Source organism: Rattus norvegicus, chromosome 2 (assembly GCF_021556685.1).
Source record: "Rattus norvegicus strain SHRSP/BbbUtx chromosome 2, alternate assembly SHRSP_T2T, whole genome shotgun sequence".
In the NCBI taxonomy this organism is placed as follows: domain Eukaryota; kingdom Metazoa; phylum Chordata; class Mammalia; order Rodentia; family Muridae; genus Rattus; species Rattus norvegicus.
In genome coordinates, this window is record NC_141535.1 from 185,595,651 (window position 1) to 185,607,871 (window position 12,221).

A 12,221-nucleotide genomic window follows, 5' to 3' on the forward strand; every position below is an offset into this window, starting at 1 on the left:
TTTAGTTATTTGAGGTACAGCTTAGGAGAGTGTGGGCCACACCTCACTGCTTGTGATCACAGAAATTGGGGGGCTGATGGCTGCTTGGGTACCATGTAGTGAGCCAGCATCACAGCAGCTCCTGCACGGTGATACGGGGCTCAAAGGAGAGAAGACACCAGGCATTTGTCTGTATCAAGGAGCAAGGTTGCTTTTCATCCTTTGTCAAGCTCAGCTGTTGCCACAGAGCCTGCTTCTCTGTTCGTCGCCACCCGTAAGAAGGTCTGCTCTCCGCTAAGTGACATCAAGAAGCACTGCTATCCTCGCGCCTTTGTCTTCTGAAGTCACATTCTGCGTCCGGAATCCAGTTTTAGCCTTCTCAAAGCCCGGAGGGTTGGGTCCCGAGGTCTGTGTTATCTCTTGAGATGTGGCAGGTGGCCATGTAAATCCACCTCGTATTTACATGTAGTATTATGTTCCTCTTTTGCTGCCAGACAGAGGACTTACTTATACGTGCATTGACTTCTGGCTTACACTCTTGGAATGTATTATTTATATATATGGCATGGGTATTTTAGGGGAAATATGACAGTAATTAGCACTCAGAAAAAGAACATATGTAACAGAAAATAATAAAAAAGCTGCCGCACTACTGCAGGCAGGTAGGCTGGCTGGTCTGTTCTCATCCCTGCACACTCTCCGACTGGGTGCTCCAAAATCTCTCCCACTGATTCGCTAAGTTCCCATGGCGGGTTGTTGCCACGCCAGCCCCACACATCCCATTTCCTACAGCTAGCTGGGGTGCACTTCTCAAAAACCCACGCTCTGCTGCCCTAGCATTCCCTCTGGAACCCAGCTGAGTCGCCGGGAAGGAAACAACCACACAATCTTACTTTAGAATCAACAGGTAACACAATTGCTGGGCACAGCGACTAGCATCCTAATTTGTAAGTCATTCTATGTTAAATCCTCTGGTGGCGAATCCGGGCAGATCTGCCATCTAAACTGGGTGGTGGGTGGTGGGTGGTGGGTGGTGGGTGGTGGTGGGTGGTGGGTGGTGGGTGGTGGGTGGTGGGTGGTAGGTGGGTGGGGTGTTCTTGTTCGCTACATGTTGCCCCCCAAGCTCTTCTGGTCCAAAAGCAAGTCACCCTTTCCTGCCTCTTCTCTTTCTCCGACTGGAAAGTCTCCGGTCCTACTCCTCTCCCAGTGATTGGTCCCCTGAAATCTTCACTTATTAAAGGAAAGTTCTGCCACAAACACACAGAGTTTTAAAAACTTATTTTATGTGTATGGTATCTTGTCTACAGGTATGTCTATGCACCAAATGCATGCCTGTGCCCAAGGAAGCCAGAAAAAGGCATCATATAACCAGAACTGGAGTTATAGATGACCGTGAACTGCCTTGTGGGTGTTGGGAACTGAAACTTGGTCCTCTGGAAGAGTAGAAAAAACTCCTCCTAAAGCCTCTCTCCAGCCCCACATGTGGAGTTTTATAACAGACACAGACCAACGATTATTCAAATGCAGACATTCTAACAGGGTATGGTACTAAAATCGGAACTAGCAACCCCTGTAGCCACTCCCATTGTAGCTGGAACAAATTCCCACAATCCTTTAGAACAACATCGATCAATTTTACAGTTTTGGAGTCGAGACTGGTTTGAAATGGGCATTAGAATCCTAAGAGGAAGATGCCTGCAAGGTTGTGTTGCTTCTGGAGGGTTAGGAGAACTTTCCCCTGCCTTTTACAGCTTCTCGGCACAGCTCCCATTCCCTGACCCCTGAGCGCATCCTCTTTGAAAGCAGCCAGCATGCCCCTCTGGCCTCGGTTCCATCCCCATGTTCCCTTCTCTGCCCTGACTTCCTGTCTCTCTCTGTCTCTCAAGAAGATCCCTGTGATTGCATAGGCCCCAGGCTTAGCCACTTTGAGCTCCTTAACCCCACCTGCAACCCTTTCAGCTTTGTATGGTAACGCAGGCTCTGGGAGGTAGGCCTCAGACTTCTGGTAGAGACACAGTGGAAGAGCTGTGGAATTTGCAATTAATATATTAGCCGATTTCTAGAGTTATGTGCTTAAAACAACTTCCAGAAGTTTTATGATAACTTTTCAGAATAATTTGAACTTGTTTTGCTTTGTTTTGTTTTTAGAGACAAGGCTTCTCTGTGAAGCCCTGAAACTTGCTAGGTAGACGAGGCTGGCCTTGAATTTACAGAGTTCCACTTGCTGGAAGGATGGGATTAAAGGCGTGCACCTTCGCCGCCCGGCAGCGCGGACTTTTTTTAAAAATCTGCTCCAGTTGATGGAAGAGGACTTTTTTGGTCTCGGGGTCACGGGCCAGATACGGCCCCAGCTTTATTTGACCTTCTTCTTGGGGCTCAGGTTGTTGGTATGGCCACACTCCTTGTGGCAGTTGACTGCACGGGGGTGCAGCGCTTGCTGCAGATCATCTTGTCATAGTTGTGCTTCTGGGCAAGCTGATGAAGGGGCGGCTCGATGCTGCCACCGCGCAGGCGCAGCACCAGGTGCAAGGTGGACTCTTCCGGATGTTGGGCAGGGTGCGGCCATCCTCCAGCTGTTTGCAGCCTCCGCGGGTCAGGTGGAATGCCTTCCTTTTCTTGGATCTTGGCCTTGACGTTCTCTCTGGTGTCCCCGGGCTCGACCTCAAGAGTGATGGCCTTGGCCGTCAAGGTCTTCATGGAGATCTGCATGTTGGGGTTGGCCGCTCAGCAGTCTTGTTGAAGAGAAAGAAGACCCCTCAACTTGAACTTTTACCATAGCTGGGAAAAGGTCCCCTGATGTCTGCCGCCGGCCTTCTCCTGTCAGAGTACAGCGTTCCAGATTTAGTTTTTGTTTAGGTTTTCTTCTTTTTTTAATGTGTTTGGGTGTTTTACTTGCATATTTGTCTGTGCACCGTGTGTACCTGTTGCCCACAGAGGCCAGAAGAGGGCATTGGATCCCCTGGGACTGGAGTTATAAAGGGTTGTAAACTACTATGTGGCTACTGGGAATCAAACCCTGGTCACAGTAAGAGCAGCCAGTGTTCTTAATAGCTACGACATAGTGCGGTGGTGGCACACACCTTTAATCTCAGCACTTGGGAGGCAGAGGCAGGCAGATCTCTGAGTTCAAAGTTAGCCTGGTCTACAGAGGGAGTTCTAGGACAGCCAGAGCTACACAGAACCCTTGTCTCAGAAAAAACAAACACCCCCCCCAAAAGCCTCAGCTAAGCCATCTCTTCAGTCCCCTGTTAGCCTTTTACTCTAGCCAAGCCACACACATTTCTAGGTTCTAGTTTTAAATGTACGTCCTAAACCAGCCCTTTAAAAGATAAAAGTCTAAAGACTGTGATCTGCTCTATAGTGTTCAGAAGATTGTCTAGTTGCACTTAAGTAAAGAGAGGTGGGTAAGGCCAGTAAAGCAGCAGCTTCTGAAGTGGAGACAGGGGGTGATCATAGCTAACGGACCTGTGTTATGTAACAGGAACTTGCACCTGCTCAGTTGCACTAGTGAGTAACAGAGTATGAAATAGGGTGAATTCGCACCTGCCTGTAATCCCAGCAAAGGAGGGCAAATACAGGAAGATCAAGAATTTAAGGGGAGCCTTGGCTACCTAGTGAGCCAGCCTGAGCTACACGAGACCCTGCTTTAAAAAAAAAAAAAAAAAAAAAGGTGGCGGATGGTGCTGGAGAGCTGTCCTATTGGTTAAGAGCCTGAAGGCTCTTCCTGAGGATTCATGTTCAGTTTCTAGGAACTGCACGACAGATCACAGCCGACTCGACTTCCATTTCCAGACGGTCCAACCCTTCCTCTGGTCTCCAAGGGCACTGCAGGCAAGTGGTACATACACAGATACATGAGTAGGTGGTACACCCATGCACGTAAAAAATTAAAAACAAAAGAAGCCTTGTATCTTTATAACGTACTCGGGCCACCCCTCCCCCCTGCCCCCTGCTTGTGTTTGGCCAGGAGAACAAGCTGTTTTCTAACCTCTTATCTCTGTAGCTGTCTCCCAGGCTGACTCGCACCGCGGGGACCGTTGGTGATCCGTCTCTAGATATTTTGGTTGTGACACCTGGCCTCAGTGGCACTGCCCCTGAGGGGTAGATACCAGAGTTGCTGCTAAGCACCCCACAGCGGACAAGCCGGCCTGTGGCAACATCAAATCCTAAACGTCAACACTGCGAAGCTGCTGGGCAGGGAGGGGAAAGTGGGTTGGGAAGATGTGATTTGATTTTTGGCAGACTTTCTCTTTGCTGTGATATTAGATAAAAGGGGCAGCGGTTAAGTTTTTCATATTAAAGTACAAGCACTAGAGGGCACTGCCTGCTCAAAAGTTGCAATTTCTGTGCTGGTGGTGAGGTCTGGGCGGAAAAAGCGACTGGCCAGGAGAGGGTTAATGACGTAGCCGTAAATCCAAACAGTCCTAACAAGCACCGCGTCTGAAGCCTGGAGGGCAGAGCCGTGGGTTTTGCTTTTTTGTTTTTCTTTTCTTCCCGTTCCTTTCCCTTTTTCTTTTTCTTCCTATAATGATGTCTTGGGAGCTTTTGCCAGAGGATGGGGGAGGATCTCACTGGATTTCACGGGCAGGAACACCCACGTCATTGGCACCTCCTCTGAGCAGGTGGTGGGAGGCGCTGTTCCTGGGCTATCTGCGTCTCTGCGATACTGCGAAGTCACATCTGGAGCAGGAAGCCACGCAGGCCGGCAGCGTTCAAGGCTGGGGAACATAAACCCGCCTGTTGCATGAGGCTCTTGCAGAGGGTCCAGGTTTGGCTTCCGGCGTGCACAGGCTGGCACACAACTGTCTGCAACTCCCTGTGGTCTTCTGACCCCCGTGGTCTCTGCTAAGCACACAGTGCACAGACCTACATGCAGGCAAGACACTCATACACAAGTAAAATAAAAATAAAATCAATAAAAAAGTAAAAGTAAAATAAAATCAATCCAAGCCGGCTGGCGGCTTGAAGCCCTTCAAAGTAAGAAGGATGTTCAGCAGTTCCTCTTGAGGGTCCGCCCAACTTTAAAATATAAAACAATTTTAGTATCAGGTCCACAACTGAACTGTCAAGATTTTTCTTTCTCTTTTGAGACAGGATAGGCTTGGGCTTTTAAGATACAAATTAGTCTCTCGGGTTGACAGGATGGCCCAGCAGGTAGAGATGCTTGCAGAGGAGCCGGATCAGGCGAGTTCAAGTCTAGGACCCACGTGATGGAAGGAGAGATGGGGATCCTCCTACGGGCTGTCCTCTGACCTTAACATGCGCACAGAAGCACAAGGCACCCACCCCAAATTAATGGACACAAAAACTGGTTCTTCTTCACGTTAACTCTATTTCCTGTTACATATTATTAAATACTTAAGCTACAGCACAAGATTCTGAGGATGGATTCCCATAGATTGACATTCAGCCTAAAATCTCAGCAATCCGATGAAAGCCCCTCATCTCCTAACCTCTGTGCCCCTCAGTCTCCCCTTCTCCAGTAGCGGGGTACTCTTGTCACCTGTGGTCCCCAGACTTATGAGTTTCATGTGGAACATTTCCGTATGTGTTTTTTTGTTTGTAGTATGTATGGTAAATATGCACAGTAACATATAATTTGTGCATATTTTAAAACCTTACACAAACGGCCTCGTAATTGTTCTGTAATGTGTGTCCCCTTAGACTTTGGCTTGTAAGATTTACCTGCTTCGATACACATTGTATACCACCGGTTTTTGGTATTTGCATATTTTCTTTTTTTTGCATATTTTCTATATGCAAATATGCCCAGGCCTTGGCCCATGGGTCCTCACCTATGTTTTGTGAAATGGCCTGTACATTTCTGAATGGCTTAAAAAAAAAACAATGTTTTGGGATATAAAACTAATACTGGGGCATGAAATATTATTCTTAATATTTTGATATGAAAATTCAAATTTCCATGTCCAAAAGTAAATAGGACCCTCCTGGATGGGCACTGCCTTGGGTGTTTGGGCCCGTGAGTGATTACACATAGCAGATGGCCCATCGGACCCCTCAGAGAAACCATGTCTTGAAAAATAAAAAAAATTATCTGCCCCCAACCCCGATGCACGTGTGCATGTATGTGTACATGTGTGTGTGCATGTCCAAGTGTATGTACGTGTGTGTATATGTGTGTGCATGTGTGTACATGTGTTTGCATGTTCGAGTGTGTGTGCATGTATGTACATGTGTGTATACATGTGTGTGTATACGTGTGTGTGTGCACATCTATGAAAGCCAAAAGACAACTTTTGGGAGTTGGCCCTCTCCTTCCACTGTGAAGGTCTAGAGCTTGATTTCGGATGTCAAACATGGTGAGTAACACCTTTTCCAGCTGACCCAGCTTGCTGGCCCCAGTCTAATCGGCCATGTTATATGATAGAAAAATTTAAAAAGCTATGTTTGCCTCAAACATCGCTTTCTTTTCTGTGTGGTTTATACTGTGTATGCGAGTGTGCACTTACGTGTAGACGACAGATGTCAGTGTCTTCCTCTCCATTGGTTCTCCACTTCCTTATCGCCATTGTTGTTATTAATGCCATTATTGTTATCTGTGGTGCTGGGGATTGGATTTAGGGCCTCACACATGCTATGCAAATGCTCCACTATTGGACTTCCCTCCCCCGCCTCCCCTGGGGGTTTTGAGACAGAGTCTCCTTCTGAACCTGAGGTTTGCACTCATCAAACTGAGCAGCCTGTGAGCCCTGGGACCTGCCTGACTGCGCCTTCCTAGGCTGGGATGACTTCTATACTGGGCGTTTATGTTTATTTTACTTTTATGTGTATGGGTGTTTTACCTGCATGTATGTATGTGTACCCACATTTGTATGGTGCCCACAGAGGTCAGAAGATGGCATTGAATGCTCTGGAACTGGAGTTCCAAATGACTGTGAATCACCTTAGGTATGTTGGAAACCAAATCTGGATTTTCTGCAAGATCAACAGGTATTCTTTTTTTTTTTTTAAAGACTTGTTTATTTTATGTATACGAGCACACTGTAGCTATCTTCAGACACACATTGGATCCCATTACAGATGGTTGTGAGCCACCATGTGGTTGCTGGGAATTGAACTCAGGACCTCTGGGAGAGCAATCAGTGCTCTTAACCAGTGGGCCATCTCTCCAGCTCCCCATACTGAGCTTTTTATGGAGGTGCTGGGGATTCAAACTTTGATCCACATGTTTGCACTACAAACACTGCTAATTGAGCCATCTCACCGGCCCCATGTAAGAGATTTCTGACAGCCATGTGTAAGAAATGTTTTAGAAGGGCGGGTGGCAGGCTCAGCAGGTGAACATGCTCCTGTCCAAATCTGTCGTCTGAATTCGACCTTCAAGACCCTCGTGGTGGAGAACTGACTCCTACACACCTCTAACCCCAGCACCCGGGAGGCCGAGACAGGTGATCTCTGTGAGTTCAAGGCCAGCCTGGTCTACAGAGTGAGTTCCAGGGCAGCCAGGGCTACACAGAGAAACCCTGTCTCCAAAAACAAAGCAAAGCAAACAACAGCAGCAACAGCAGCAGCAGCAGCAGCAGCAACAACCCTTGATCCACAATCCTAAAGACAACTGTTGCTCTTTGGTGGGGAGGATGAAGCCCCTGGCCTCATAGATCTGACACAAGCGCTCTACCTACCGTGCTACATCCTCAGGCTAAGACAACTCTTCCACGTACTTCTGATTCTTCCAAAAACACTTAAAAATATTCGTGATCATGGAATACAGTTGTTTATTTTGATTTTTTCTCTTAAAACAATGGGCATTTGTTTTAAATGATCACAATTACTTAAAATGCCTACATGGCCATAATGGCGTGTCACAATCTGTTCAATGTTCCCCAACTTAACACATTCCGTTTTCTCATATCTGCTGCTTTTGCCCATCTCTCTTCAAAAACTATTTCATTTTCAAGATTTCCCTCCTCCAGTCTGGCTCCTGCAAGTGAGGGAACTGCCTGATACTTTTTTTTCTTTCAAGACAGGGTTTCTCTGTGTAGCCTTGGCTGTCCTAGAACTCACTTGGTAGACCACACTTGCCTTGAACTAACAAAGACTCGCTTGCTTCTGCCTCCTGAATGCTGGAGTAAGGGCGTGCACTGCCACACCTAACAGTGCTCTTTTTTTTTTTTTTTTTTTTTTTGTTCTTTTTTTCCGGAGCTGGGGACCGAACCCAGGGCCTTGCGCTTCCTAGGTAAGCGCTCTACCACTGAGCTAAATCCCCAGCCCGCTCTTTTTCTTTTTAAATTGATTTTTATTTATGTGTGTGTGCACGCGCACATGTAAGTGCTCTCTTCCTAGGAGGCCAGAAGAGGGTGTTGGGTCCCCTAGAACTAGAGTTACAGGCCACTGTGAGGCTCTCTGTGGGTGCTGGGAACTAAACTTGAGTCCTCTGAAAAAATAGTATACACTCTTAACCACTGGACCGTCCTTCCACCCTCAATATTGACTTTAATATGGCTTGGTAAATTGTTTAATAGAAGGTTGGACATTCTCACCACAGTGCATAGTGCTAAGTCTATTTCCTGGTTGTCACGTTTGGTTAGAACGCTAAATTGGAGGAAAAGATACCATTGTTCTTAAATAAATAAATAATGTGGTTATTATTATTATTATGGGTGAGCACATTCCCATTTTACGGTAATCTATTTTACCAGTTTTATATCACATTTCAGGACAATAGCTTAAATTTTTTCACTTGAATTCATTTTTTTCATTTGAATTCATCAAACTATTAGGTTTTTGTTTTTTGTTTTTCTTTCTTAAAGGAACAGTGTTCGCCAGAACTGGTATTGTGTGGCTGTGATTCCTGAGGGTCATGAGTTCAGATCATCCTCAGCTACAAAGTAAGTTTGCGCCAGCTTGGGTTATATGAAAGTGACTGTCTCAAAAACAAAACACCCCCCGCCCCCCAAATCAAACAAACAAACAAACAAACAAACAAGCCAATTTTGGCATGCTTCTAAAGTAACACCCCCTTCTTCGGTGCTTATTTTCAACATTCAAGTCTAATTTTTAAAGCTTGTTGTTTGTGGAAAACATTGAGTTTCAGTTCCTCTTAGGCGTGCTGACGTCTTCCGGGCGGTTAGAGATGTGTGCTCGCGTGTGTGCGCGCACAGGGCAAGCTATTCTTACCAAGCCGTTAAAGGAAGCGTGGAGATACATTCTCAGTAAAAACTATGTGGGGGCACGCGCAAGAATAGTAATAAAGCAAGACCCCCCCTAATAAAAAAACCCTCACAAAACCAAAAAACAAATTTTGGGGAAACTGTTTTAAAGATAATTTTGTCAGTCTGGATCGTTTCGGGTAGCAATGTCAACAGATTTGGTTAAATAGGAAAAGATTTTTTTAAAAAAAATTAAGTTGTTGAGGTGAAATTTACCCTCTGAAAGATTCCTATGTTTAAATTTTAGAAGGGATGTTGTTGATTTGCAAAGGGCGGGTGGGCCGGCCACAGGTGCTTCTTATTTCAAGTTTTTGGTGCTTCTAGGACCTGGGGAGCATCCCACTGAGTGCTGAGACCTGGCTTAGCTTTTCCTTTCTCCCTCTTAATTAGTGCTGGTTTCTCTGAGGGGCGAGGCTTTCTCCAACAGCCGGGAGCGGGGACTTCGGGGCACTTTAGACTTTTTTCTTCCTCGCGGTTCTACAGGGCCCCTCGCCGTTGCCTCCGTCTGTCACCGCGAGCATCCAAGCGCAGAAAGGAAATGCGAAGCGAGACAGCTGTACGGGAGGCTTCGCCTTCTAAAGAAGTTGACAGACAAATGGCACAGGGGTCCCTGCTCTTGCCAGCTGAGGGCTTAGCTTCCAGAAAGCGCCCCTCTAGGGGAACAAGCGAGGCAGTGTGGAGCTGCTGAAAGGCCTCATTGAGGCTACAGCCCGAGGCTCTTGTAGCTCATTGTCTGGTATGCGGCGCCCTTCCTAAACCGCTCTCCACAGTTCTGCACCCCCCCAACCCCCAAACCTCAGAAACCACCCCCTGCCCTCCGTTACACTTGGTGCTTCAAATGTAATTCTCAAAAGGTATTTACTTTTGTTTGTTTTTGTTTATCTTGCGCCTTTGGGGGTCAGGCGATGATTCCCAAGCTGGACTTGCTGTGTGGAAACTGGAGTCCCTGAGGCTGTGCTTGTGAGAACTGATGTCTGGGTAGAGGCAGCGCAGGAGTGGAGGGGAAGGCGAAGCTTTAAACCATTTCTGCTGGTTCCTTGGTTTTCTTGAAGATTCGTTGGGAGAGATTTAAATATACACCAAAGAATAGCTTTCCCAAGATTTAACGTTATGAAACTGGCATCAAGGCAGTTGTAGAGCCATCCAGAGACTCTGAGCGCTCTCTTCCTAGGGAATACTTAGTCATCTGATAAAGGCTGGGAAACCAGTTACCTCTTGGGTATTAATAGAGATTTTAGGATGTATCAGACTTGAGAAACAATGTGGCCTGAGGCCCTGTGCTTTGAAGAATTCAGAGCCTTGAAACACACTATAATTAGTACCATGCCTTACACTAAGGCAGTGATTCTCAACCTGTGGGTCGCAGGGAAGACACCTTGTGCAAGACCTCCCGATTCCATACTCTGTCCTCTAGTCTTTTTATCTTCTGATCTCCTGGTCTTCTCTCTCTCTGAACCTTGTCTCTGAAGAATGGCCTTGGGGGTTGAGACACCACTCAGTAGCAAAATTACAGTTAAGAAGTAGCAACGAAAATAATTTTCTGGTTGGGGGTCACTGCAACATGAGGAGCTGTATAAAGGGTTGCAGCATTAGGAAGGTTGAGAACCACTGCTTTAAAGAGAGCTCCAAGTCCTTGTTCCAGGTTACATAGAGAGTTGGACTCCGAAAGGAGAGCGAGCCAGTGGTGTAAGCTGACGTACCACGGTTGAGGTTGCCTTGTGCCTGTTAGAGGGAAAGTCAAGCAAGCCATTCTTCAGTGACACAGTTCTGAGAGGATCAGAGATCAGAAGACAGACAGACTACAGGACAGAGAAGATGAGAAAGCATGGACTTGGGAGGTCTTGCACAAGTTGTCTTACACCAAACATGTTCCTGGTTTTTGAGAAGAAGCTTTGTTCCTTCTCCATAAATCAGGGCCTCAGGGAGAGCCTGGGTTTGTCAGCCCAGCCCTCAAGAGTGTTATGTGAATAGTCAGTAACCACTGCTCATGAGGAGAGCTCATTTCCCGGAATATCAGCAAGTATGGCAGATTTTCAGGAGAGTATGGCTTGGACATTACAAGATAACTTGATCTCTGGTCTTTATTATTTGGGATCATATGTTAAAAAAAAAATCGCATCCTTCAACCCAGGTATGAAGAAGGCTTTAAATGAAATACATCAATCAGATCAGAGCATGTGTCTGGCAAGTGTCACTGTCAGGCATCTAGGCTGTGAATGAGGGAGTTGTCCTATGGTTTCATTGCTGTCAAGAGACACCATGATCATGGCAACTTGTCTGTTCGTTCCTTTGTTTGTTTTTTTTTTTTTTTTTTTTTTTTTTTTTTTTTTTTTGAGACAGAGTTTCTCTGTGTAGCCCTGGCTGTCCTGGAACTCCCTCTGCAGACCAGGCTGACTTCAAACTCAGAGATTCACCTGCCCCTGCTTCCTGAGTGCTTGGATTAAAGGTGTTCACCACCACTGCCTGGCTACCATGGCAACTGTTATAAGGAAGACATTTAATTTGGGTTGGCTTACAGTTCAAAGGTTTAGTCAATTATTATCTTGTTAGAAAGCATTGTGGCCAACAGGTAGATGTGGCACTGGAGTGGGTTGAATCTGTAGCCAGCAAGGAGAGAGAGAGAGAGAGAGAGAGAGAGAGAGAGAGAGAGAGAGAGAGAGAGAGAGAGAGAGAAAGACCCCCGGGCCTGTCTTGAGCTTTTGAAACCACCATGCCCACTCCCAGTGACACAGTTCCTCCAACAAGGCCACTTCTCCTAATAGTGCCACTCTCTATGGGTGTGTGGGGACATTTTCATTCAAACCACCACAGACACATCATGCTGAAAAATCCTCTCTTATCCTAATTACAATGAAAGCTACCAGTGCTGGGGATTTAGGGTGGGAGAAGCAGAGTTCAGGTGTTGCATGCGAGGTTTCTCATTTTGGTGTGTGTGTGTATGTGTGTGTGTGTGTGTGTGTGTGTGTGTGTGTGTGTGTGTGTGTTGTGTATGCACAGAGTACACGCTCATGCACAGGCTTGTGTGGGGCCCCCAGAGGTCAGGAGGGGCATTGCATCCCTTGGAACTGGAGT

The 12,221-nt window shown here is 46.6% G+C and overlaps 1 protein-coding gene and 1 long non-coding RNA gene across 5 annotated transcripts in view; one reads left to right on the forward strand and one right to left on the reverse strand.

Annotated features, from left to right (window-relative positions):
- Nucleotides 1–2,007: 2,007 nt before the first annotated feature.
- Nucleotides 2,008–4,160, reverse strand: Uba52l1 (ubiquitin A-52 residue ribosomal protein fusion product 1 like 1). The gene is given in 2 exon segments (NM_001346365.1): nt 2,008–2,796; nt 3,968–4,160. A coding segment is annotated over 1 exon segment (333 nt). The 5' UTR covers nt 2,689–2,796; nt 3,968–4,160; the 3' UTR covers nt 2,008–2,355.
- The window catches only part of LOC147996422 (uncharacterized), a 28,828-nt gene continuing 20,331 nt past the window's right edge, over nt 3,725–12,221 (forward strand). The window contains exons 1-3 of one of the 4 annotated variants that reach the window (XR_015676568.1): nt 3,725–3,810; nt 8,751–8,828; nt 9,633–10,006. This is a non-coding gene — a long non-coding RNA (uncharacterized LOC147996422). Of the gene's footprint in view, nt 3,811–6,622; nt 6,931–8,750; nt 8,829–9,632; nt 10,007–12,221 lie in introns of those variants that run through there. The other 3 variants (XR_015676566.1, XR_015676567.1, XR_015676569.1) reach the window with 3 other exon arrangements.